At 47.5% G+C, this 26,257-nt stretch overlaps 1 protein-coding gene across 3 annotated transcripts in view; it reads right to left on the bottom strand.

Moving 5' to 3' along the window:
* ARIH1 (ariadne RBR E3 ubiquitin protein ligase 1) overlaps nt 1-26,257 on the bottom strand; it is a 60,170-nt gene that overhangs the window by 19,551 nt on the left and 14,362 nt on the right. For all 3 annotated transcript variants that reach the window (XM_080626297.1, XM_080626295.1, XM_080626296.1), the window contains exons 2-5: nt 15,371-15,438; nt 7,490-7,634; nt 2,104-2,196; nt 1,666-1,721 (exon numbers count right to left, since the gene is read on the bottom strand). In XM_080626297.1, coding sequence (XP_080482423.1) covers nt 1,666-1,721; nt 2,104-2,196; nt 7,490-7,634; nt 15,371-15,438 — 362 coding nt within the window. The remainder of the gene's footprint in view (nt 1-1,665; nt 1,722-2,103; nt 2,197-7,489; nt 7,635-15,370; nt 15,439-26,257) is intronic.

The raw sequence follows: 26,257 nt of genomic DNA, 5'->3' as shown, positions 1-26,257 counted from the left end.
TCCACCTTCCTACTTAAGCCCAACAGGAACAAAGGAAACAGAGAATAAGCTAGGGGAATACTCACAAATCCAGGAAGTCATATGAATATGGGCTAAGTCCGGACTCCTAAAGAGATAACTCAGCTCGGAGGTGTGCTGCCTTCCTGAGGGCGAGTGCTGAGAAGGGAGCAAATGAATACCTTGGCCTATCTACTTTGATTTTCTGATAGATGAAGAAACTGATGTGTCTTTACATTACACATTCCTATAGCTTGGAAGCCTAGAGTCGGAGACCTTGTAAAAAGAGACCCAAAAAAGAGAAGAATCAAGCACATGGGAGGGGGTGCAGATTCCAGTTGGGATTACTTGTACTTATTCATGCTGTTTCCCAAGATGGCCACAGTTGTCCACCTTTGGTTTTAAAGGAAAACATTAGGCTTTCACAAAAAACTGCACCTCCCTCCCCAGACATTCCAGGCATCCCCTGTCAGACCAGGAAAAGGCGCATCGTTTGAGGTGAAGATTCACCCCAGTGTCATGGGGTTTGTGCTCTAAAAGCTGTGCAGGATACTCAGAAGCCATAGCAACAGAAGGCAGTGCTGCTCACTTCTTCCACCCTTTCCTTGCTATTGCCACTATCACAGGCTCCAACCATTCCACCACTTCACATGCGCTATCTGAACTGCTGCAATCAAGAAAACACTGCAGAGATTTCCTGCTGAGTGTCCGACACCACAAGTCCAGATCAGGCTCTGCTAAACTAAAACCTCCACCAAGCCACTCAAGGTATTAAGCCAACTTCAGTTCAGTTTCCACCTTCTGGACTCTACAAACCAGCCCTGCACAGGGCACAAAAACATTTCAGCTACTTCCACTTCTGTGCAGCCCACACGCTGTGACTAACAGAGCCACTAACACAAAGGGACTGGTTTGAAAGCAACTGATAGAAACCCCAGCAAATTAATATCAATGAGTGAGTCAGGCTTCAAGAAGGAAAGAATAAGGTAGCAGAGTAAGCTTCTATTTAGATGCTTTTTAGCATGAAGAATTAAAATGAACTTAATCAAGGTTCAGAATGATGAAGGATATTACTCATGCAATAACACCACCCATTATAAAAGAGAAGGAAGCTCATGGAATTCAGGGCTTTGCTGTGTACGAGCTGTCATCCTACAGCTGGACAACTTAATAAGCCCAGTGACACAGGCTGACATACCAGCTTAATCAAATCCTATGTTCAAGGGTGAACTGCTTTCTATCAGAGGCCATAAAACACACCCTCCATCAGGCTGCATGCAGGACTTCTTTCCTCTGACTCACGTATTAACTATAGCTATAGGACTTGGGGAACCAGTGGGTTGACCTCGGTAGGAAGTCCTAAATTCCTACGTAAATCAAAGGAAAGGAAAATGCACAAAGCAGTTAAACAGGGTTTGGGAAGTCTGCCTGGTGCTTATTCTGCTGCCATGCTGACCAAACTGGCCAAGGAGTCTTTTCTCCAAGTACCATGGCATGGGCTTTTAGCTGGACAGAAGCTAACAGACAGGCTGGTAACAGACAGGTCATGACCAACCTCTCTGCTACCTTAATGCAGGTTTTATCTCAAGTCAGTACATTTGAATAGCACATGAATAGTAAAATGGAAACAGAGAGGAAAGCCAAGAGGCAGCAACTCATCATACTTACATAACTGTATTGTCATCAACTAAGATATCACAGCCATGAGCAGGGCATGAAATGGTCTGGAAAAAAAAAAAACATCACACAAAAGGTCACAAAAGAATCAGTTTATCCTATTTTTGCACCACCAAGAATTCCAAGGCAACAGATTTCACTCAAATCCACAGCAAAAATAGCACACTGGCTCTATCATCGCATCCCAGATGTGCCACTGTGCACAGCACGATTCCTCCCACCCAGAGCAGATGCCTGCACTGACACCACGTAGCTCCCTCCAGCTTCATCAGTGGCAAAGGCTGCAGCCCCCAAAGCTTTCTTTCATGATTTTGTTGGGGTTTTTGTTTCATTTGGGTGGTTTTTGTCATTTTAGTGAGCAAAGAATTCCCCCCTTTCTTTCCCCCTCGTCTCCAATACACAAGAGTTCCCAGAAAGAAGTCAGTTTACCTGTCCCATGCCTTCCTCCATTATTTTGGTAGTTAAATATTCACTCCAGCACTGCATACAGAACTTGTGTCCACACTCTAGGCCAGTGAAGTACTGCAACGACAGAGCACACAAGACAGTGGATGGCTAGCAAGTGGATTCACTGGATCACTTCATCGTTCTCAGGCTGAGCCGTTTATCACATCTCACCCCCACACCAAACTTGAGATGCTACTATTTATTTTAGATCATCACCACTACAGAACATTGCCAAGGCAACTTCAGTCATGATTTCATAGCTAGACTTTAATCCCAACCCTAACAGCAAGGAAAGGTGTGGCTGACGTTTCCTGCCTGCCCTTTTAAGCTGATCCTTGTTTTAAGAGTACATACGGAGCACAGCACAGCTCCCCCGTTTTACTCTTGCAAATGAGTAAAGTAAATGCAACACCACAAACAGGTCATGGTTATAAGATGATACAGACTCTTCTTTCCTCCTGTTTTTTCCACTTGGCCTGCTGTCACATGTGGGTGCCACCCAAAAGTTCCAGAATACACACACCAGCTATGCACAGGCACCAATTTACTGCCTGTTGTACAGGAAACTAAGTGATCAGTGAGTAGTCTGTTTAACTGGGTGAGCACTGAACAGGCACAGGGAGGTTTGCGTGCACCTATGCTTTCAATGCACCCACATCACATTTGCCACCTTGCCTGGTGAACTGCCCGCTGAACCTCAGATGCTCCTCAGATGAAGGCACTAAAGATCCTAACGGGCAGGTGTAAATTACTAACTAAATTCACTAACAATTAGCTTGTTGCAGACAGCAGCAAGGACAACTTCATCTGTGTATGTTATCATCGACACAGTATGTTAAGATACCATCTGGGACTGAACGGTTACACAAGGCATGGAGAAGCAAACACTGCTGAGGAAAGACTGAAATGAAGTTACTTTACACTCAGAGCCACGGGCAAGGACAAACAATATTCTTTCAGTATAGCTTTTCAAACCATCTTATTCTCAACCAAAAGATAAAACAAGAGCTCCACCCTCAGATACCATCAATTTGTCTGAAACTCCACAAACGGGAGAAACCTAGTATCCTCCACGGCACTGACCCAAACAGCAGCAAGATGCTGATAATTAAGGAGAGAGCCCATTTTAAGAGGAGATTAGTGTTCTTTCCAAGCTACCTCCTTGACCATTTACATGCTCAAGATTACAGCCACCACATGCTGTTCATCCAACACTGGTATATTAGCTGGTCATGCTCATCTTTTGATGCTGCAGCACTGGATCACACAGGGAAGGTGCTTGCTGGTATATTCTTCCCATGGCCTCATCCCTTTGAGGATCATACCCCTCCGGTGCTCCTGCCATCACTGTTTGGACATGAGGCTTGGAAACACGCTGTGGTGCTGCAGCCATCAGCTTGACTCTGCCCGTCACCCCCACAGCCTGTCAGAGAGCTCAAGCAGGGGATGCTGACAGCTACAGGATGCCCAGGTACACTAAGGCTGACAAAAAACCTTCCAATCCATTGCTGAGCCAGCTAACAAGGTACCTGATGCTCCCGAGATGCTGCTGTGGCCAACTGACACCCTGGGGACTTGCAGAGTTATGGCAGAAAAGCCCCAACATCTGTAACTTTAAGGATGCCAAGAGCACGCAACCGTGCTTTGCCTAGAAATGTTGGGCCAGATGATCCTCGAGGCTCCTTCCAACCTGGGATTCAATGATTCTATGATCCTGAAGACAGCACTGACTCTTCCACGTGATGGGAAGGAAGCACAGACGAGGGGATCATCACTTAATGAACCTAAGTACTGCTGCAGCAAGGGCACACAAGGAAGCACTGAAGAACACAGGTAAGAACGCATCCTGCAGGTTATTTCAGGCAGTGAAAACCTTTGCTAAATGCCCATATACAAAGCAGGCATCACGCTTTCTCCCAGGCTGCGAAGAATTCAGAGCTCTCTGTCAACTCATTTCTTTACTTTGAGGGAGTTCCCAATTATTTTTGGCTAAGCTGACAGCAGATGTCAAGGGAGCGAGCACAAAGGTCACATTAAAGCATCAAATGGAACAGTGCATGGCCACAGCGACAGCTCTGTTCTCACTGGTTCCATACCCATCACCTGCTCTCCCTGCAAAGGCAGGTGCTAGAGAGGGTCCAGAGAAATGCTCCAAGGGCTGAAGCAGCTCTGCTGTGAAGAAAGGCTGAGAGAGTTGGGCTTGTTCAGCTCGGAGAAAGCTCCAGGGAGACCTTATTGTAGCCTTTCAGTACTTAAAAGGGGCCTGTGAGAAATAGGGGAAGAGACTTTTCGGTAGGGTCTGTTGTGATGGGACGAGGGGTGATGGTTTTAAACTGAAGGAGGAGATTCAGGCTGGATATGAGGAAGAAATTCCTTACACCGAGGGTAAAACACTGGCACAGGTTGCTCAGAGAGGTGGTGGATGCCCCATCCCTGGAGACACTCAAGGCCAGGCTGGATGTGGTTTTGGGCAACCTCATCTAGTTGAAGATGTCTCTGCTCATTGCAGGGGAGTTGGAACTGGATGAACTTTGGAGGTCCCTTCCAACCCAAACCATTCTATGACTCTATGGTTGATTCTAGCAGCAGCATGTTGACATTCTATACCTGTCCCTGCTCTTCTGGTATCATCCAGCTGATCAAAGAAGATATCGGCTGCTCCAAGATGTGTTTGCCATGACAGCCTCACTCAGCAGTAGCACTGACAGACTAAGTCACCCGTGTGTCCTCAGAACAAACACATGGTTTGGACAACAGTACAACGTTCCCTGAACCCCCTAACTTTGCTCTCAAATGGGACCAGAAGGGTGAGATGGAAGGGCGGAGGGAGGCAAAGCCATGACCCTCCCAATTCCCTTCCTCACCAGCATGGGTTTCACGTAAAAGCGACTGGAGCTTGACACTGGTTCATGGGCACACAGAGGGACTAAGAGATCTCCCTTCAGTGTTCAGCTATCAGGATGCAGGCTCAAGGAGAGCACCAATGCCTTGGCTGGCAGGTGCTTCCCAAAACCTCCAAACACAGTGCTTTGGAGGTGACTCTGTATTTCCCTTGTACATGCTTCAAAAGGCAGATAAACACCACCTGCAATGACCCTACAAGAGGGTGAATACGCAAGACTTTCACATTCTCATAATAGCCGTACACTAACATTTCTTAATAGGCACAGCTCCGGACTCTGAGCTTTCCATAGGCTGAAAGGCCCTCTTGGAGAATGGAAATACAGCTTTTTCTGGGAGGGGGAAAAAACAAAAGGCTGACCACTGCAAGAGGGTTTAAAAGCTGAGGTTTTAGGTTAGCGACTGAGCATAACTTTCTGTAGCAATTTGTAATTCACATTGACCAAAGCAGATTCAAAACAGATTTCAAACCAGAAGGCTTATGGTCACCTTAGACAAAGACACTACAGATGCTGGCCTCTTACAGAAGAAATAATAAATATTAGTTTCCCTAATGCTCCAACATTGATGGATGGCAGCGAAACAGAGGATCCCCTCTGCTGTGTCTTGACTGAGCACCAACAACAATGCTCCTGCTCACTGCAGCATCTCCCTGCTCCAGCTACGAAACTGCTCTTCCCACAACTGGGCCACTGCTATTTTGAACGTGCTGTTTGACTGACAGACCAAAGGTGTCAGCGTGCCTTGTGCAGATCTGCCCAGCAGCACATGCACCCCAGGCAGAGGAGGTCCTCTCAGCTCTGAGCACGGGGCATGTCGCTGCCACCCAGCACCTAGGGTAAAAAGATAAGAATATACTAAGAAAGTGAAATCTAAATGTTAAGTTTCCAAGAGAACCTTCTAAAGCGACAAATAATGTATTAAGAGGGTGCTGAGGCGCTGGCACAGGGTGCCCAGAGAAGCTGTGGCTGCCCCATCCCTGGCAGTGTTCAAGGCCAGGTTGGACACAGGGGCTTGGAGCAAGCTGCTCCAGTGGAAGGGGTCCCTGCCTGTGGCAGGGGTTGGGACTGGATGAGCTTTAAGGTCTCTCCCAACCCAAAGCAGTCTGGGATTCTCCAAAATCTAGATTGGAATTTTCCAAGAGGATTTTTCTTGGGATGGGCATTCAGATGCTCAAGATGTCTCCTGCCACATTTCCTCCCCAAACAAAATTCTCATGCTCATCTTTCTTTTTCAAAGCACCTTTTTATACAAAGCAAGAAACAATTCTCCATTGCAGCTGCTCTCTAAAGAGGAAGTCAGTGCACACAAGCTGCGAAAGAACACACACAAAGTCTTCTGGCTCAAGAGCAATAGTGATCTTAACATTGAAAACCCTAGCAGCCTGAAACTGGGCTTTCCTCTCCTCTGCCTACTCCAGAGCAAGGCAAAGGCTACAGCACTTGATACAGGGCCACTCATAAACCCTAAAGGTCATAATGGTTTCCATTCTTGCTGAAAAGCAAACTCACAAAACACACCCAGAGCACCAGTGGAACCTTAAGTAAGGGCTGCTTTAAAGGTCAGGCAGACGTTAAAGTGTTACAGGGGAGGGTCAGGACAGCTCCACCAGGAACAGTAGATTCCAATAAAGGAAGAATTCCTTCCGCATGTCAGCGCCCTGCCTTTTGGCACAGCCACAGATGAACTTTTCCACTCATCTCATTTTCTTCCAGGATCTCCCATCATTATGTCCTGCCCCTGGAAAGCCAAGGCAAGCTGCTCGCCTGCACAAAAGGCAGCAGAAGCCTGGACCTCCCATTAGTGCATGGAAAAGTATAGTGAGTGTTAACAGCTACAGAACCAAAGAATCCTCATCACCTATCTCACCAGAAACTGAAATTCTTCATTTAGAGCCCCAGCAAGCCCTTCTACCCTCATCTTCTCTGATGAAGAAGGTATTGCACAAACACGAGAGAGATCCAAAGACAGAGATCCAAAGATACCCATATTGGTTGTATATTCCAAACCGCACAACCTCATAGATGTTATTTCCGCTCCTCCTCGGTTTTACTGCAGACCTTCCTAGCTTGATTACCTGGTAACATTATTTACTATTTTTATAAGAAGGGATAATCACTTCACTTGAAATACAATCCCATGGGGGGTAAACTACTACTGTTTGAGATTTGTTTTAGAAACACATCATAAGAACGAACGGAACACCTAAAGCACTAGATAATGTGGTGGGGTGACCACACTTGGATCACCTGCAGCACACAAGACAAAGTTTACTGCATTAAAAACAACCTTGAGCATCATGTTTTAAGGCATATACTATCAATTAGAGGATTTAATGAGCAAAAAAAAGTGAAATCTCAACTTCATTTCAAAGGCTTTCTTAGAATACTGGTGGAGACGGCCCTGTAGACATGCACCCAAAATGTCTTCTGGCAGCAGCGTGGGGAGTCACTGCTCAGGTACTCACCGTGTTGGGGTAATTCAGGTAGCAGATCTGACAAGGCATATCCTGGGCTGATGACCTGGTGTTCATCTGGCGTGTTCGAGACTTTTTACTCGGATTAATTACATGACACTCTGCAAAGAGCTTCTCCAAGTTGCCATCGAAGTACCTGCAGGACACACACAAGGCAATGAGAGTTTAACTGCTGCCCTGTAAGTCATTTTTCAAATGCTGTTTGGGAGTTAAATGTGCATTAAATGTACAAAGTTGGTTTTGGTATTTCAGAGACTCACAGCCTTGCTACTTGCACCAAGCTCCTCACTACACAGCTCTGAGCACAGAGGCAGGTGTTCGACACCCACATCATTGCAGAGATCTGGCTTGAATTGCATGCTCCTGAAAATTCAGGTACCTTCAATACTTCTGCTGCATCTCAAGTAATCCATGATTCTCCACGGTGATTGCTTTATATTATAACTCCAGGAAACTAGAGCAAGAACATCCTACTTCACAGCCCAGGCATTAGGATCCTTCTTAAACACAGGCCTGATGGCCCCAAGTTCAATTCTCTTTCCAGCTTAAGCCTTCCATTCTTCCCTAATATTCTGATCATTAAAACATGAAAGAGGAGGCAGGAGGCAGCAATCAGTCACAGTCTGTGATTCAGCAGGTCCCTAGTTCCTGTACTTCCGGCTTCCCTCCATGTCCTCAGTCTACATTAAGTGTCCCAAAGAGGTCCTGACTTAATTTTGGCACTTCCTCCTCTGATCTAAGGAGAAATGGGTCAGCAGAGACAAACACTCAGCTAAGTTGATTGAGCGCTTACACATGGTCACCATCTCCCATTGAGGCATTGCCCTTCACACACTTCAGTCATCTCCATAGTTTGGGAACCGCTGCTGCGAGGTGTGGACTCCCATCTCCAGTTAAGACCAGTCCGCAATTTCCCACTGAACACCCTGCCCAAAGCCTACACAGTCCATCTCTTGGGCCAGAAATTGAGCCATTTGAGTATCATTTGTCTCTGGTCAGCCTGAGCTATTTTAACATCCTCCTAAGAAAATACCATTCCAGGTATTCATGGAAAGGAGCATGCAAAATTGGCTGGGGAGGAGACAAAAGACCACTTTCTTTCTATTTCGTATTCCCTTAAGAAAACCAACACTGGTTTGGGTTACAGGCTGAGTTAAAGCTCCTCAGCTTGGTGAGGAAGACCAGATTTGACCCTCATTACAGGCAGGTCACCCTCCTCCCAGCATCAAGACACCACGTACCTTCCTCCAATTTGCAGTGAACTAATCCAATCTGACCATCAACCAGCTAACCTGCCCTGTACATAGGTCCTCCATTCAAATCCCATAAACAAGTCATTCCTCCGCAGCAAGTTAAATCCAAATAAGGCAGCACCTCCCTAGAAACCCCCCACATTTGACCATAGTGCAGTGACTTAGATTGAAGACCAGCAGATTTATTCCCAGCAGACACCTGTCCTTGTAGCTAAGGCAAGGCTGAGATTAGAGTCTTTACAAGACACATATTTAAACTCATCACAAACCAGACAGAATAATACCAACAATAGAACAGAACCTGCTGTCCATCAACAGACACAAGAAATCCAGGACTTTCTGTTGGGGAATGAAGTTACCAGGGGTGCCTCAATGATGCGGGACTAGGCCTGGTACACAACATCTAACCAAAGCACCCCTGCTAGATCGTCTTATCCTGCAGTATTCCCCAGAAGTCCCAAATCCATAGCAGCTCCCTTACAGAACTACCAACAGGACTGGCCTTAAATTCAAAAGGGTTTAGGTCACAGCTGGTTTCTTGATGCAGTTTCACATACTTTAGATCTTAATTCCCAAGACACTGGATTTCGAAGCTGGTGGTGAATTCTGGCATTGCAGCATACATGAGGCTTTGCCACTGTTCTTCAACCTTAGCTCAGGGACTTAACTCAGCCAGGTTATTTTGTGTGCCTTCAGGATCACTTATCTCTAGAAACCTTTCGCAAATGAATTCAGGGCAGTCCCAAGCAGCCGAACAGCCGGGTGTGATGTTTGCAAAGAAAATAGTGCAAGACAAATGCTGTGACACAACTTGAACACCAGCAATCATAGCCAGCTGAACGCATCCCATATTCTTTTCCATCTCTGTGTTGATGAGACCTATCACGACACTTAGTACCACTTCCACTGCTAGGATCCTCCCAGCTGCCTGAGTTTTTCCTGTATGATGCCTGTCTGAATCCTCCTCTGAACCAAATGCCTTCAAACAGGTTTGTGCCAGGTCATTCATTAACACTACCAAACACTCATCTCAAAAGCAGCTGATAAGGGGCTTACTAAGAGGTTCCATCTAGTCTGCTCCTTCCCTTTTGGTCAAAGTAGCTCTATACACAACATACTCATAGCTGAACTCAGTGAATGCCCCACACTTTACATAATACAATTGCATGGTATCATCTCTGCTGTGAAACGTGTGAGAAAAATCCTTTAATTCCCTCCTCACTTCCTTTACAACTCCAGGGGTTTTGATTTTCCTTCAAGTTCTCACCATTAAATGGCTGCTTCTTGGTATCTCAGTCCTTATTTTTCACTTAGGGAGAAGGAGGGCACCTTTAACAGCCTTTTAAATCCTCTGCCCTCTTTGCAATGTAGATACTCACTAGTTCCAGCATTTACAATACTTGGGAAATGTTATGGTCTAGTCAACCAATATTATACTCTTTGTTCAATCTAGCTGACTTCAGCAACTGGCTTTATTAGTTTTGCCATATTCACTCTCCATCACAAAGTCATTTTCTCTGCTATTTTCAAATGAACAGACACACCAGTGAGTTATTTTCAAGTTCTTCTATCATTTCTTCACTGCTTACCAACACCAAGTCCATAATAGCATCAAGTCTTTCTGGCACAGGGATCAAGCTGTCAGCTTCTTTATTTCCTCCCCCTGTCAGTAACTGCCTGATCACAATTTTCTAGACATAATCAAGTCCTATCCAAGGAGTATCAAAGATAAAAAGCCTTTTCACTGGGATAAAAGCTTCTACTACACACTTTGGGATATTTACTTTAGTGAAAGCGCATTTGTGAATGTCAGAGAATCCGTGTATTTGCAGTAAAAGACATCTTCAAACCAAAAGGTGTCTTCCTGCCTGCCATACATAACTTTTCACGTGCTCAGACTCTACTGAGTATTTTAAGTACTTATTTGCCCAAAGGAAAGCAGACAACGAGGTATCTACAGAGAAAAGTCAAGCCTCAGATGCAAGGGGAAGAGGCAACCTGGGCTAGAGCGAAGGCACCAGGGCCACCATGGCACTGGTCTCTGCTCAGAAGGAATGGAGACAAGCAGCCACAGGACTGCAATGCCTCTGCCTGTACCTCCAGGGATCAAATCAGACCTCGGGCTACATGTTGACATATGTTTTCTTTTTAGGAAGTGACCAGAGGAAAGCACGTAAAGCAGGAGAGCTGCATTTCAGCCTCTTCACCATGAGGAGGTTCATTCCCAAAACTGCTCTCAGGAGGGCCAGATGCTATCAGACATAGTAAAAGCTAAAGCACTTCCTTCACTTATTGCTGAGGTTACCTGGTCAATCTGTACCTGGTTGTCTCCAGTCTCTATTAATCATGCTTGCAAGACTCAGGGAAGCATACTATTTCATACCTTTAGTTTCCAGAACACGTGCAGCAGATCAGAAGCTGAACTCAGTAGTTCCTCACTACCCACTCGCATCCTGCAAACAAACCCACCCTATGCACCAATCTTGCTTTCAGACACAGGTGAGTAACTCGTGTTTCACCAGAGGGATGGGGCAGTTTGTCAATTGGGGCTATTACTTCATTGTAAGTGGAATAAATACCTCTAACAAACACATCTGTCCTCTTCACAACACCATGCAATTACTCCATGACAAAGCAGGCACAGACACAATCTGCTTATTAAAAATATGCATGACAATACCAAAACCAAACAGCAATACATGGTTTTCATGGTTTAAAACATGGACATTTCCCTCACGCAAGCTCAGGCCTCACCACACTTGACGCTTATCAGAAAAGAGACCCCTTGACTGCTTTACTGCAGCCAAAGGTTGATAAGGTGCCTGTTCAGTCACGCTGACTCAGGGTAACCAGACACGGTAAATACACAAAATGAAGCAACTGAGCTCAAGCTCTGACTTGGTGTGAAATCGAGCACCAAAAATTGCACCCAAACATTACATCTCAGCAAACATGAAACACACCCAGACCGCAGGCAACAACAGGAATGTCCTGGGAAGGCTTCCTAATGGTTATTAAAAGAGGCCAAATGCAACTGTTGAGCTGAATTTGAGAGGGTAGTTCAACAGTTTAAAGTAGAAGTCACACAGGAAAAAAAGCCATTTTTGGGGTCATACACTGCAGACAGTGAATGGATAGCATCATGTTCAAGTAAAACCTATGTGCTGAGGCTTTAACAGTGCCCAAAGTTATTTTCTTGCTGGACTAGAGCTGCCTCTGCCCCTCAACATGAACATCTCCCAGTGCTTTTCAGTTCCTTCACATTAACACAAAGTTACTGTAAGATCTGCTGGACACGCACAAAGCCAAGCAAGTCTGAAAAGTTATCTCTGTTATCTCTGTTGTGGAAGAATAACCAAGTCTAAATTTGGGATTAATCAGCTTGCAATGTTTGCCCAAATGAGAACAATCTCTTAACATAGAGAGGAGATGAAAAAAGGTGATGTGTAGCATCACAGCATCATGTCCAGAGGAGGCCATGGAGATGCTGTGAGGGCTGGAGCAGCTCTGCTCTGGAGCCAGGCTGAGAGAGCTGGGCTGGGGCAGCCTGGACAAGAGAAGGCTCCTGAAGGGGAGACCTTAGAGCAGCTCCAGTGCCTGAAGGGGCTGCAGGAAACCTGGAGAGGGGCTTGGGACAAGGGCCTGTAGGGACAGGCCAAGGGGAATGGCTTGAACCTGCCAGAGGGGAGACTGAGATGAGCTCTTAGGCAGAAGCTCTTCCCTGTGAGGGTGCTGAGGCGCTGGCCCAGGGTGCCCAGAGAAGCTGTGGCTGCCCCATCCCTGGCAGTGTTCAAGGCCAGGTTGGACACAGGGGCTTGGAGCAAGCTGCTCCAGTGGAAGGTGTCCCTGCCTGTGGCAGGGGTTGGAACGGGAGAAGCTTTGAGGTCCCTTCAATACAAGCCATTCCATGATTCCATGATTTCCAGCTCCATCACTATTTCAAACTATTTCAAGCAGTTTCACATCCTGGCTGCTGAAGACAGCACCCACCTCCCACTCCTGCCTTCACCTATTACTGCAGCATAGAACCTTCCTGGGCACCACGAGCCAGCTCTCTCCTGCTTTACCACAGCAGAGCATCAGTGGAGCACTGGAGAGGGCTTTGTGGAAGCTGCTTGGTGAAGAATTGAAGCAAGCAGCACCAACTACTTGAGAAAGAGTGTTCTGGTGTTTTTCTAACACAAAAGGACATAATCAGCACCAGAAGCACGAGATGTGTGCAACAGGTCTGCACAAGCAAGGGTCAGGTATTATATTACTCACAAGGGAAGTCCTATAGAATTAAGTATTTTAATGAATACGTACCAGGAGTAAATGTTGACCTGTTGACTCTGTAAATATTTATATGTACTTAAAAGTGCTCTCCTTGGAAACTGGGAAAACCTTCCCAATAACACATCCCATTGAGGTGCTGACACCCCTCTCTCAAAAAGACCCCCAGCCCCGTTTTATTGTTTTAATTCATGACAGCCTTAAACAATCTTCCAGTGAGAAGGGGAAAGGCCTCCAGAAGGGGTGACACTTCAGCACACTCACGTCAAGGTATCTCAAAGGTAGCCAAGGACAGTGAACTTTAGCCTGACCAAAAGAACCAGCACAAGAAACTCAAACACAAAGAAGTGAACTGACCAACGTTACAGGGAAGGAACTAAATCAGAACGCTTAACAGTTGCAGTGCAAGTTAAATAGCCTCAATGTGACTGCATTTCTAACCCAAAGTGCTCGTACTTCCAACATTAACTAAAAGAGGTCAATCCTGGGAAAATAAAGTAATAGAAAGCTTAAAAAAGTACAATCACCTCAGAAAAAAAACAACCAACCAACCCAAAACCCAACAAATTAGGCCAAATAAAACATAAAAGACACCTGAGCATCATCAGTAACCAAAGATGTTACACAAAGAGGGCTACAGATGTCCTAAATCCATTAGCCTACCAGAGCAGAAATATTTAAACTCCAAAACTATCCACTAGCAGACTGAGTATCTGTTGCTCTTTCACACTTGCACCCTGCATGGAGGAGCACCAAACTACCCAGGCTCAGCAAAGAGCAACTATGGGTGCATTTATTGTTTCAAAAGCACTACCAACAAGCGTTTCTGCTCTACAGACCACAAAGCAGCCTGTCTTCTCATACCTGAGCACCAGGCAAAGGAAAAAGGGACTAAAAGTCAAACAGTCCTACCAGACACTGAGTCCCTCTGCCCTCACTCCAGTCTGTCCTGGGCTGCATCACCAGAGCGTGAGCAGCAGCTCAGGGAGGGGATCCTGCCCCTCTGCTGGGCTCTGGGGAGACCCCCCCTGCAGCCCTGATCCAGCTCTGGGGCAGCAGCACAAGAGGGACGTGGAGCTGCTGGAGCGAGGCCAGAGGAGGCCATGGAGATGCTGCGAGGGCTGGAGCAGCTCTGCTCTGGAGCCAGGCTGAGAGAGCTGGGCTGGGTCAGCCTGGACAAGAGAAGGCTCCTGAAGGGGAGACCTCAGAGCAGCTCCAGTGCCTAAAGGGGCTGCAGGAAACCTGGAGAGGGGCTTGGGACAAGGGCCTGTAGGGACAGGCCAAGGGGAATGGCTTTAACCTGCCAGAACAGGGGAGATTGAGCTGAGCTCTTAGGCAGAAGCTCTTTCCTGTGAGGGTGCTGAGGCGCTGGCGCAGGGTGCCCAGAGAAGCTGTGGCTGCCCCATCCCTGGCAGTGTTCAAGGCCAGGTTGGACACAGGGGCTTGGAGCAAGCTGCTCCAGTGGAAGGGGTCCCTGCCCGTGGCAGGGGTTGGAGCTGGATGAGCTTTAATGTCCCTTCATACAAACCATTCCATGATTCCATGATTTGTGTCTCTTAACACTTGTTAAGACCAGCAAAGACCACCTGTACCGCCTTTATTGCTCCTTCTGGTCCAGACTAATTCTCTTCCCAGCTTCTACAAGTAAAGTGAATTCTCCAGCTCCCTCACACCCTCTCCAACAGCAACAGTGGCATTGAAATACCCAAATGCATTACCATTTTAGCTGGATTTAGCCTCCATTGTGAAATAACAAACTATAAAATGTACGTTTAGCAGTAACAGTCCCCAGGAGCTGGGAATCAAACATAAGAAATACCCACAAACTGCTCTGCTCTGAGGGGGAGAGGCAAAATTCAAGCCATTATTTACACACACTAAAGAAAACCCAGAGCTGCAAAGGTGGAAACAGGGCAGATGTACTTCACCGGTACCCTTCATTAGCCAAGAACAGTTCAGTCGCAGCAAGACTATCACGCATGTCCGGAATACACATGCGGCACGACACGCAAGAGCAACTGAACCCAAATCTGGAACAACTGCAAGGTGACAGAACCTGGTCCTTTCTCCAGAGCTTGTTTTGACCGTGCTGTGCCTGTATGTGTTCCAACTGGAAGCAGCCCTTCCTCTATTGAAAGTAACTTCCACAACTTCTCTGACACCTAATAGGTATGAATAATATGAAACCAAGGAGGCACTCTTAGTCAGAAAAGACTGCTAAAGGAGCTTACACAAGAGATCCTCCTGCCATACACTGTGCAGCCATCCCGTCTCACATTAACCTGGTAATAAACATTTCTTGCAGGTCTCAAGCGCAATGTGGCCACATGCTACGAGTGCTGCTTACCTCTCCATCAGCTTCTCTTTGTCCCAGTTGAAATGGCTAAGCAGGATTCGGGTGATAGTCGCTGGATTCTAGAGAAAGAGAAGAAAAACAAGAAATAATTGAGTAACAGCTCCACGTCCCATGTGCTTACACAGTATAAACTGTGTAAAATGCCATAGGAAAGGCTAATTGCCATCCCTCCTACCCATTTTTGCCACAACCTCCACACTACTTGCAGAACAAGTATGGTCCTTGTTAGTCCCAGCCCCAATCACTGAGTTGGGCTGAAAGCTCTACTCAAACAGAACTGACTGCCAGTGTAAGACAATGTCCTTTGAGGTCCCCAGATAATCCTGAAGCACCCCAAAATCCAGCAAATACTATGTGATTATACAACTAAAACCAGGAAATACAGCCTAGAAAGGTCAGGAATAGGACCAAACAGAAATGATTTTCACTGGGTACAAGTTTTTCTTCAAACTAAATCTGTATCACCAGCCAAGGGTTTGGTTATATGAGTTGACAACTGGAACAAACCATACATGCTTTAGCTCCCCAAATCCAGACCCTCTGAGCCCAGTTTTCGGACCATTTACATGCAACAGAGGCAGCAGCGAGTGCCCTGTGAGGGCCTATGTGTCCTCTGCCATTTGACACCAAAATGGAAGTTCCCCTTAGGGCAGACTGTCAATGGACACTGTGAAGCTGTTGAAAAGTAGGACATAAACCAGCAATGTGATTTTCGGAGCCTGCAGGCTACAGCTACAGCTTGAAGCTGCCAAAAGCCAATGGTGCCACCCCAAGAGGCAATCCCACCCCATCCTTGCACGTCCCACGCTCACCAGACCATGCTCACACAGCCAGCTTACGCTGCAATGCTGCACATTACTGCTTTAGAAGACATTTTGTCTTCTTTGCCTCTAAGTTGTCTTTGCACTGAATCAGTTTCCTGATCTGTCTGGCTGCCTGACCATGCCAACAGCAGCACTAGCACAAGGTACTACTAACAAATAGCACTAGCAGGAGGGGACAGCACCTTTCAGAAGCAGCACCAACAAAATAAAGCCCTAGGGTTAAAATGTAAGCACAAAGAACGAGACTTCTTGTTTATACCATCAAAACCTGACACTTCTCTCCTCCTGTAGTATGTTTTATAACCATAGAACCACAGACTGGCTTGGGTTGGCAGGGACCTTAAAGCTCATCCAGCTCCAACCCCTGCCACGGGCAGGGACACCTTCCACTAGAGCAGCTTGCTCCAAGCCCCTGTGTCCAACCTGGCCTTGAACACTGCCAGGGATGGGGCAGCCACAGCTTCTCTGGGCACCCTGGGCCAGCGCCTCAGCACCCTCCCAGGGAAGAGCTTCTGCCTAAGAGCTCATCTCAGTCTCCCCTCTGGCAGGTTAAAGCCATTGCCCTTGGCCTGTCCCTACAGGCCCTTGTCCAAAGCCCCTCTCCAGGTTTCCTGCAGCCCCTTTAGGCACTGGAGCTGCTCTCAGGTCTCCCCTTCAGGAGCCTTCTCTTGTCCAGGCTGCCCCAGCCCAGCTCTCTCAGCCTGGCTCCAGAGCAGAGCTGCTCCAGCCCTCGCAGCATCTGCCAGTACAGCTTGTTTAAGGACAAATTAAGCAATTTTTCCAGCTTAAAAAGCCCACGTGAACAAAAGCAGCTTTAAGAAAGGTTAGACCAGATCCCTGATGCAGTCCATGTGGATCCCCATAAGTAGCTGGGACAGTAAATCCAATACACAGCACGAGGCAGAACAAAACAGAAACCGGTGTTGCCAAGCTGTTGTCACAGGGCAGCCACAACCCATCGTGGAACCAGGTTCCAAGGTGACACGGATCTCAGCTCCTACCTGTAACCACACAGCTGGAGCCACACGTGCTTGGACATCACAAGCAGCAAGGCGCATCGCGACCTTCCCCACAGTCATAGGAGTAGAGATCATGGAACTACAGCCGCTGCTACAGAGGAATCCCACTTCAGGGTGGATTTACCCTACATTCCCCTGCATTGCAAACAGCAAAGGTGCAGCTCCAGGATGGAATTACTTTCCCCTTTCTTTGCAGCTCCCAGCCAAAGCAGCAAGCTGATACACCACAGATACATGGAATATATAGCCTGAGGGAGGATGAGAGGCCCTTGGGGCAATAGGATGGTCTCTGCAGAGGTTGTGTCTCCTCGGGAGCTGCATCCTCACCTTCTGCCCTGGCCATGGGGACATGCCTGAGGCAGGATGAGAGGCCCTTGGGGCAATAGGATGGTCTCTGCACAGGTTGTGTCTCCTCCGGAGGTGCATCCTCACCTTCTGCCCTGGTCATGGGGACAAGCAGCACTCTGCCCAGCCAACACTGCTCAAGCTGCAGCAGCCAGGCAGGAATGATGCCAACCCAGCATGGGACCCCATTTAAAGAGAAGAGAAGAAAAAGAGAAGAGATCAAGCAAAAGCTTCCTGATAGCATCACTCCCTGATCCCACCCAGCACTGCAGACACAGGGAAGCAGTTGAACTGCTTCATGTCGGTCCTGCCAGCAAACAGCTGTATGGGAACTTAAGGGTCTCCTTCACCAAAAGGCTGGTCCAGCTTCAAGAAAGATGACTGCAGCCTCTTTCACAGCCTTAGATTTGGATCTTTCCTGTATTTGGGTCCCCACCACATCTTTTCCTGTAATACTATTGGAATGATATAGGAGTACCTAAAGGAGCTCTCAGTGGCTCACAAACACACATGTTCCTCGAGCAAATTTACACAAAATGAAAATATACTTTAGGCAACAAGCAGTTCTTGTCTCCAGATTCTCTCGGTTATGCTGATACCAGCTCCTATAGGCAGCACAACATCCTGTTTGTAAAGGTCTAGGACAAGTCTTGCCTAAACCCAGGAAGTCTCAGGCTAAATGTGCCCCACAAGCATCATGTTCAGGTATTCCTACATAACCCTTTCAGCACACCCACATCTATGAAGCACAGAACACCCCTGCCATGCTCTGGAGCTACAAGTTTCAGACAGTCAAACACACAGCTCTACCCACAGGGATGCCTCACTCAGCCCAGAGATCACAGAATCACAGCCTGGTTTCTGCTGCTCATCCAGCTCCAACCCCTGCCACAGGCAGGGACCCCTTCCACTGGAGCAGCTTGCTCCAAGCCCCTGTGTCCAACCTGGCCTTGAACACTGCCAGGGATGGGGCAGCCACAGCTTCTCTGGGCACCCTGTGCCAGATGTACAAAACCACCCATTTTCTTCATTTCTCAAGCAACAGCCGGATTGTTACAAGTCTTGTCCTATTTTCTGCCTCAGCAGCCCACTTGGCCACTGTACTAACGCTTCTGGGAATACCCATTTATCACTTGATAGTCTAACAGGAAACAGAGGTGGGCTCTGGCTGACTTTTTAAAGACAACAGACAGGTTCCCCTGCACTGAAGGATAAGTTATGCCATGATAACAAGGAACTGAAGCAATATAAAGCGAACAACAAGTGCAACAACAAGGCAAACCCGGCAGATATCCTCACCAAAGGACACAAAGCAGTCACAAAGAACAAGAGGGTCTCATTTTGTTTGTGCCTTCTCCGTTTTCCCCAACACAGCCACTGCAGCTCTCCAAAACTCAGGATTAGACTCCAGAGAGCAGCACTGTTGGCTCAGTGGTTTCTAACATGAATAGGGTGCGAGGGGTGGCTTCTCCTGGCTTGTGGGGCTTCAGCTTCCCCGACCTACAGCAGCTTTGTTCAACACTAACTTTATGCCCTCGCTCATGTGCAGGGGGACAGCAACACAACCCAAGCCAGCCTTACACTGAGAAGACCGGAGACAGGGAGGGAGGCAGCACTAAGAGGTTTGCATAAAGTAAACCACAGTGAAATACAAGTGCAGAAGCCTCTGGCATGAAGGATTGTTCCAATTCAAGGCAAGACACAGCAACCCGGTACCAGGGAAGAGCTGCTCCACATTCATTGCTTCCATGCCCACGCTTACCTCAATTATTTGGGAGCAGCGCTGGAGCCCAAAATCGCACATCTATCACAATGACAGGTTAACTGCTGCACAGCACCTATGTCCTGTAACTCTGTCATACAGGCTGAAAATGACAATGAAAGAATTTGCTGTTTCCAGCTGGTTTGACACTAGTTGTGCTACAGCCCTTCATCAACCACGCCATAGCCACTTTGGACACTCACACTGCCCAGAGCTGCAAGAATTCAGGCTAAGATAGTTGGGATGGTCAGCCTGGAGAAGAGAAGCTGCATGGAGACCTCAGAGCAGCTTCCAGTATCTGAAGGGGGCCACAAGGATGCTGGACAGGGACTCTTCATCAGGAACTGTAGCGATGGGACAAGGGGTGATGGGTCCAAACTGAAGCGGGGGAAAGTTCAGGTTAGACCTAAGGCAGAAGCTCTTCCCTGTGAGGGTGCTGAGGCGCTGGCACAGGGTGCCCAGAGAAGCTGTGGCTGCCCCATCCCTGGCAGTGTTCAAGGCCAGGTTGGACACAGGGGCTTGGAGCAAGCTGCTCTAGTGGAAGGGGTCCCTGCCTGTGGCACAGGGCTGGAACTGGATGAGCTTTAAGGTCCCTTGAACACAAATCACTCTATGAATCTATAATTGTAATATTTAAACAACACGGGATTCGTGTTGTTTCTGTTCTGGAACTGGATGGGCTCTTCCTTTAGCACCAGGATTATTGTCTCACACCACCAAGATTAGCTATGAACAGGCTATGCTGCCGCTCAGCCAGGATTACTGCTTAGGCTTGAAGCTGCAGCAGGGCGAAGCGTGCATTGACAAAGGGTAGCTTCTGGTTACAGAGATGGATTTTCATGAAGGAAGTGGCCAGGAACAGGCACAAGCAATGGGAAAACCAACATGTTCAAATGCTCCCTCCTCCTCCCAATGTGCTTTGATGAAAGCTGAAGCAGCAGATCCCACTTACAGCAGCCACCTAATAAACTGTATATGCAGAAGCCAAGGAAGACCGTCAAGAGCCTGTTGACATCCAGAGAGGAAGGAATCCCGAGGAAAGCAGCCATTTTGTTGGAATTCTCAGGGCAATTTAAGAGACTCCCTGTCCCAACTCCCTGACTCACAAACCAGTCACAACACAGCTCTGCCCACAGAGAATCAGGCAGCCCCTCAGTAGTGATTCTGGTTGTAGGCTAACAAAGCAGCCAAGCCCCAGGTGTGCTTCACACAGATCCCACTTCCCACCTCTTTTCACTGGAGGGATTTACATTTACTCTTATCTATGCTGCCATGCTCAGGCACACCAATGCAAATGGGAGACACCGGGATGAGAAACCTGCAAAGGTCTGGACTTCTCCAAAAAATAGCATTATTAATGGAAACAAAACTCCTTAATTTAATAGGATTTAATTGAACTGGAAGCTTGGTCACTACTATCCAAGTTGAATTCTTTTTGCTGTCAAAATAAGTAGGAATTGGAATGAGGAACTTGGATGCGCTTTAAATGCATACATGAATTATAAGTTATAGCTGATTAGGACATCAGCTTAACTCACAGCTCCCAAGCAGCACAGTTTGCTGACTGACAGTTTGCTGTACTTGATCCATTCACATTTTCCTCCATCTGGGGTTAATTCTTGCAGTTATTACTGAGAAAAGTATATTCCAGAGCTCAGCTCCTCACCCCATGCTGAGAGCAAGCTCCCGTTTCAACTCTAGCATTCACTGCAAGTAAAAACCATTTGAGAACAACTCCAGCTCAGTTCTGCAGCAAAATCCTTTCCCACCTCCTTGAGACACGGTATTGAGAAATTCTTTATGTTGTTCCTTTCCATTTCATGACTGGTTTTGTTTTCTAAACATGGCAGCTTTTGCATTCCAACAGTTTTCATCCCAGCTGCAGCATCCCAGTTCCCGCTGCAGGACAGCAATACGGGTTTGACGCCACTTCCACTTTGGTTTTCTACACAACTGCTTTTGCATTCAGGAATTAGAGTGGACACATCAGAAACATTGGCTTTGCCTCTGTAAATGGTTCAAACCCCTGCTACATCCATAGTTCTATTGCACAGGTGTGCATAAGGGACAAGAAACCACATTGAAATTCCCCAGCAGAATGGACGCTGACTGGTTTCACATCAGTTGAGAGCAAAGCAGAAGAGTTTTGCTTGGTGGTGACCTACTGCACACACTGGCAGAGGAAGTCTTACATGCACAAAACCTCATTTCTAGCTGTTTAACACAATTCCCAAGACCTGAATGTAGAAGATGAGATCTATGTGTGGAGTACTTCCGGGACGTGATCTCCTAAAGAGGTATCACCAAACTTGCTAGTTTTTAAACACCACCAACTGAGCACTTGGAAAAGCTGCTGGAAAACTTTCACGGAATCTAATATTCCCTGGCTTGGTTACAGACAGAACATGAGAGGGCTGTTGTGAGAAAAGGAGGACAGCAGCTGAAGACACCAGTCTGCCACCACCCATCCATACTCCTCTCCTCAGCCATCCCCTGAGGCCTGGGAGAGCATCACACCACAGTACATTTTGCCATCAGCCATCTCACAGGTCACAGGGCCAGCACCACACACAGAGGTGGATCTGAGATAGTTCCCATCTTCCAAACCGCTGTTGTAAGCAATAACAGCAACTTCAATATAAGCCATTCCCTACACACCCACTAAGGATATAGCTTCCTACAGCCCCACTGAAGCCACGCTAAGTGACTTGAAATCACCACCTCTGAATCACCTCAGAGTTTACCTGTTTCCTGCTACTTGCCTGCCCAAGCACCTCCACGTGAGCCAGGCTACTTCCTTGTGACACTGTCAGCCACCACTGTCAACTGCTGTCCTCCAGCCGGCACTAACCACCGCACTGTAGCTTCCCATTAACATACACCCAGGCTTCAGCTCCAGCGCTGATCATCCCCGGAGCTTCCCCCATCTTTCTCCATCTCATTAACTTCCCTTCACACATCACCTCTGAAGTCTCAAAATTAACTTTTGCACAATTAGCACCATTCTGTGATGGCAGCAAACAGCAGCTGGATATTACAGCCAGTTTGTAGTAACCTGCGTGCACTTCACTGGCTGTTTCTAGCTCTGATGAACATCCTTCTAGGAGAGGAAGAGAATAAAAAACAACTTTGGCGAGAGCTCTATTACTGCAGTTAATGGGTTCAAGAGCCAGAAATGAAGCAGTCAGCTGCTTTACATTTTCTCTGAGCCTTTTGGAAAGTTTTCAGGTTAATGATTAGGAGCCGCAACAAAGATCCATTGTCCAACCAGGCTTTTAAAAGCGGGAATAAAAACCATCCTGAAAGCAACAGCTCTGGGATGAATTAGCAAATTTGGAAGTGCAACAACTGAATTCACACTGTGATACTTCTAACTGAAAGCAGATAGGATGGCCTTGCCATGCTGCACAAGCGTGCTGGGCAGCACTGGCTCTCGTGTGGCTGCAGAAGCTCCAACTCAGCACAAATGAAACACTGCATATGGGCTACCATCAGGGAAGGTGCTTCCCAAGATTTCAGCTGCACTTGCTTCCACACCTCACCTATGGTTGGATGACAGAACACAGAGATATTAACCCTGACTTTACGTATTTGATTTGAAGAACATTTTGGTTTCTGCTTCCTTTTGCTACAGTTCTGGAGCATAAAGTCAACCCTTTAGAGAGCCAAGACCCACAAGAATAGAGACCTCTGAATTCAAGCAAGTTGTGCCACTGGACACTCCTTCAGGACTAGGGAACGAGATATCCAAATGTCCATGCTCTCACAGCCCATTTCTCACTTTCCGTTCTTCTAGATGAAGAACCACTGTTGTTTCACTGCCCACAAAGGCACTATCACCCACATATCTCTCTCCCACTGCTGTCTCCCAGCACAAGAAACCCCAACACAAGCAGAGCTGTGTAAAGCACCACAAGCCATGGCTATAGCTTCTAGAGCTGCCGCTGAGCAACTATAGCGGGTGTGCTGAGAGAGAACTGGAGTGGGAGCACATGGGTGCCAGAGTACGTTTCAGAATGGGTTTATTCAACCCATTGCCTCCCACTCCTGGATTTGCAAAGACTTGCCTTAAAAGAGTAGGAGAAGGTGATGGCATCATTTCCATATAATTCCTCTCGTTTACTATTTCAGTAGCTCCTTAGTATCTCCCACTGCGGAGGAAGAAACAGCACACAGCACTGCAGCTAGGCTGCCTTTAGGTGATATTAAAAGCCCCAAAAGAGTTTTGGCTGCCCTAAGTGTAAAGGACCTGCAGGTTCATCCAAATAGGGTCTGGGTCCCTGGGAATCACCACTTTCCTCTCGTGCCAAACCCTCCGTCAACATCCAGTGCCTCCCAGCACTGCTTCTGGTAGGATGAGAAATCAACATTAACACAGATGACTACTGAAACAAAGCAATCAGAGCTCCATGTCCTCATCACTAAAAACACTTAGTCACCTCCCCTGCTCATCCTTAGACTGTAACTCCCACAAGCAGTGACCACAAAGTATATTTCAGCCCTTTTCCCTCTTGACATTACACATCGCGTCTCTTCAAGATCCATCACACTTTTTCCCCTTTTATCAAGAGACAGCATCAAGAGCAGCCTTCAGAAGGTCTTGAGGCATTGAGTGAGGAGAAACTCCTCATGACCCAGCTTCAGTGTGTGCTTGAGCCCAGAACCACCCCCCATGTGCTGGGCTGCACCCCCAGAGCGTGAGCAGCAGCTCAGGGAGGGGATCCTGCCCCTCTGCTGGGCTCTGGGGAGACCCCCCCTGCAGCCCTGATCCAGCTCTGGGGCAGCAGCACAAGAGGGACGTGGAGCTGCTGGAGCGAGGCCAGAGGAGGCCATGGAGATGCTGCGAGGGCTGGAGCAGCTCTGCTCTGGAGCCAGGCTGAGAGAGCTGGGCTGGGGCAGCCTGGAGAAGAGAAGGCTCCTGAAGGGGAGACCTGAGAGCAGCTCCAGTGCCTAAAGGGGCTGCAGGAAACCTGGAGAGGGGCTTGGGACAAGGGCCTGTAGGGACAGGCCAAGGGGAATGGCTTGAACCTGCCAGAACAGGGGAGATTGAGATGAGCTCTTAGGCAGAAGCTCTTCCCTGTGAGGGTGCTGAGGCGCTGGCCCAGGGTGCCCAGAGAAGCTGTGGCTGCCCCATCCCTGGCAGTGTTCAAGGCCAGGTTGGACACAGGGGCTTGGAGCAAGCTGCTCCAGTGGAAGGGGTCCCTGCCCGTGGCAGGGGTTGGAGCTGGAGGAGCTTTAAGGTCCCTGCCAACCCAAACCAGTCTGGGATTCTATGATTCTAGGACCCCAACCCTACAAAAGTTCTCCCCTCAATACACTTTATTGTGGCCACCAGATAAGTTACTGCACAGTTCCCACACATGTACCACATATGGATGCAGCTCCATCAAACAGGAGAACTGTTGTTCTTCTCCAGATCACCACCATCCCCAATGGCAGAAAGAGGCAGCATTGGATACTTTCAGCCCTGCGCAGTCTCTACAAAAGACACAAGTAAGGTCTCAATTCTTGTCCCAAACCACTGTGACAACTCTCTAATGCTGGGCTTGAAGAAAACATACTGCATCAGATCAAGCAGAATGCAAAAGCACATTTTGCCACAGAAAGAAACAGTGATGCTGAATGAAGGCGGAAGAGTTTGGTGACTGGGCAATAGGTACCAAAATACCTCAGTTTAGCCTCAGAGTAGACGGTGTCAGAACCACCTAAGAAATCTCTTCCCTTACACTAGATTTTAGAAGCCCTGAGAAAGACTCCAGAAATCCAGAGCAGCTTAGCTCTGCCCCAGCTCTATTTCTGCCTGTGAGATAAAGTACCAGCTACCTGGATTATTATTTTACTTTGAAATAAGGCAGTAACTAGGCAGGCAGTAAAACATGCTCTTCAGAGCCTGCTCCAAAGGAGCTGCATCCCACTGCCACCAGACCAAGCAGCAGCAGCTCAGAAAGTATTTATTTCAGCAGCAACCCAAGCTCATGCAACCACTGGCTCCTGGCTCAACCAACTGCTCAGTGATGGGAACACGACTGCTTGCACAGTTACAAGTGAACCAGGTCGAGGAACAGACCCAGGTTAAGGGGTTGCTGGTTTATTTTAACCCAGTGTGGGGTCATCAGACACCTGAGTCAGCACAACTCAGACAACAGGGACCTGCTTCCAAGAGGTTTGTTTGTGAAATCAGTCTGCTGAGAGCCATGAGTCAGGCACGGCAACGCTGGCTCTTCCCCATTTCCAGACTCCCCACATCTTCTTGTCCCAAAGACCCTAAAGCATATCATGGTATGATTTCATACAAGCCAGAGGTCCCACTTTTATCTCCCATTATCTCACCAGCAACTGAAAGCATAACCCAGAACTATTGTTTCTCATGTTAAAGAAAACAAAAGGGTTTGACATCTTTCTTCCAAAAAGCTATTATGTGAGAGACACATCTTGAGGGCAGTGGCTGCTCAGGACCTAACCCCATCTGCATCATCACTATTATCTGGGGGCTCTATTCAGCTGGGTACCAACCATCAGATTTCAGAGAGTAGCTGGTGGGAACACTGCCAGTCCCTACAGATGTGTCCTCACCATCACCACGTTGCGAGCCTGGCAAGACAGAAACACGCTTTTCTTTTTTATAGGATCTTTTATTAGTCAGTGTTGGAAAGACTGGAAGTGGCATATGTCAGGTCAGCTACCCGTCAAGTTGGTACAAGGAAAACAACCCAAAGCACCATGTTTGGGTTCCAGGGAAAGCACAGGTCTGTCTTGAGCTACAGAAACTGTTTGCAGGCAGGAACAGACAACAGAGGAGTAAAGCTGAAAGAGAAACTGTACAATTGCTTTTTCCTTTAGATCATTTTGCAGAAGTCTTAAGGTGTCTCAAAAAAGCTTTCTCTGCTTTTCTTCCCTCACTCAGATATGTATCGGTACATTAATTTCA

Source organism: Psittacula echo (assembly GCF_963264785.1).
Source record: "Psittacula echo genome assembly, chromosome: 10".
Taxonomy (NCBI): Eukaryota; Metazoa; Chordata; class Aves; order Psittaciformes; family Psittacidae; genus Psittacula; species Psittacula echo.
The sequence above is the reverse complement of the archived record's forward strand: the minus strand, read 5'-3'. Positions and strand labels throughout refer to the sequence as shown.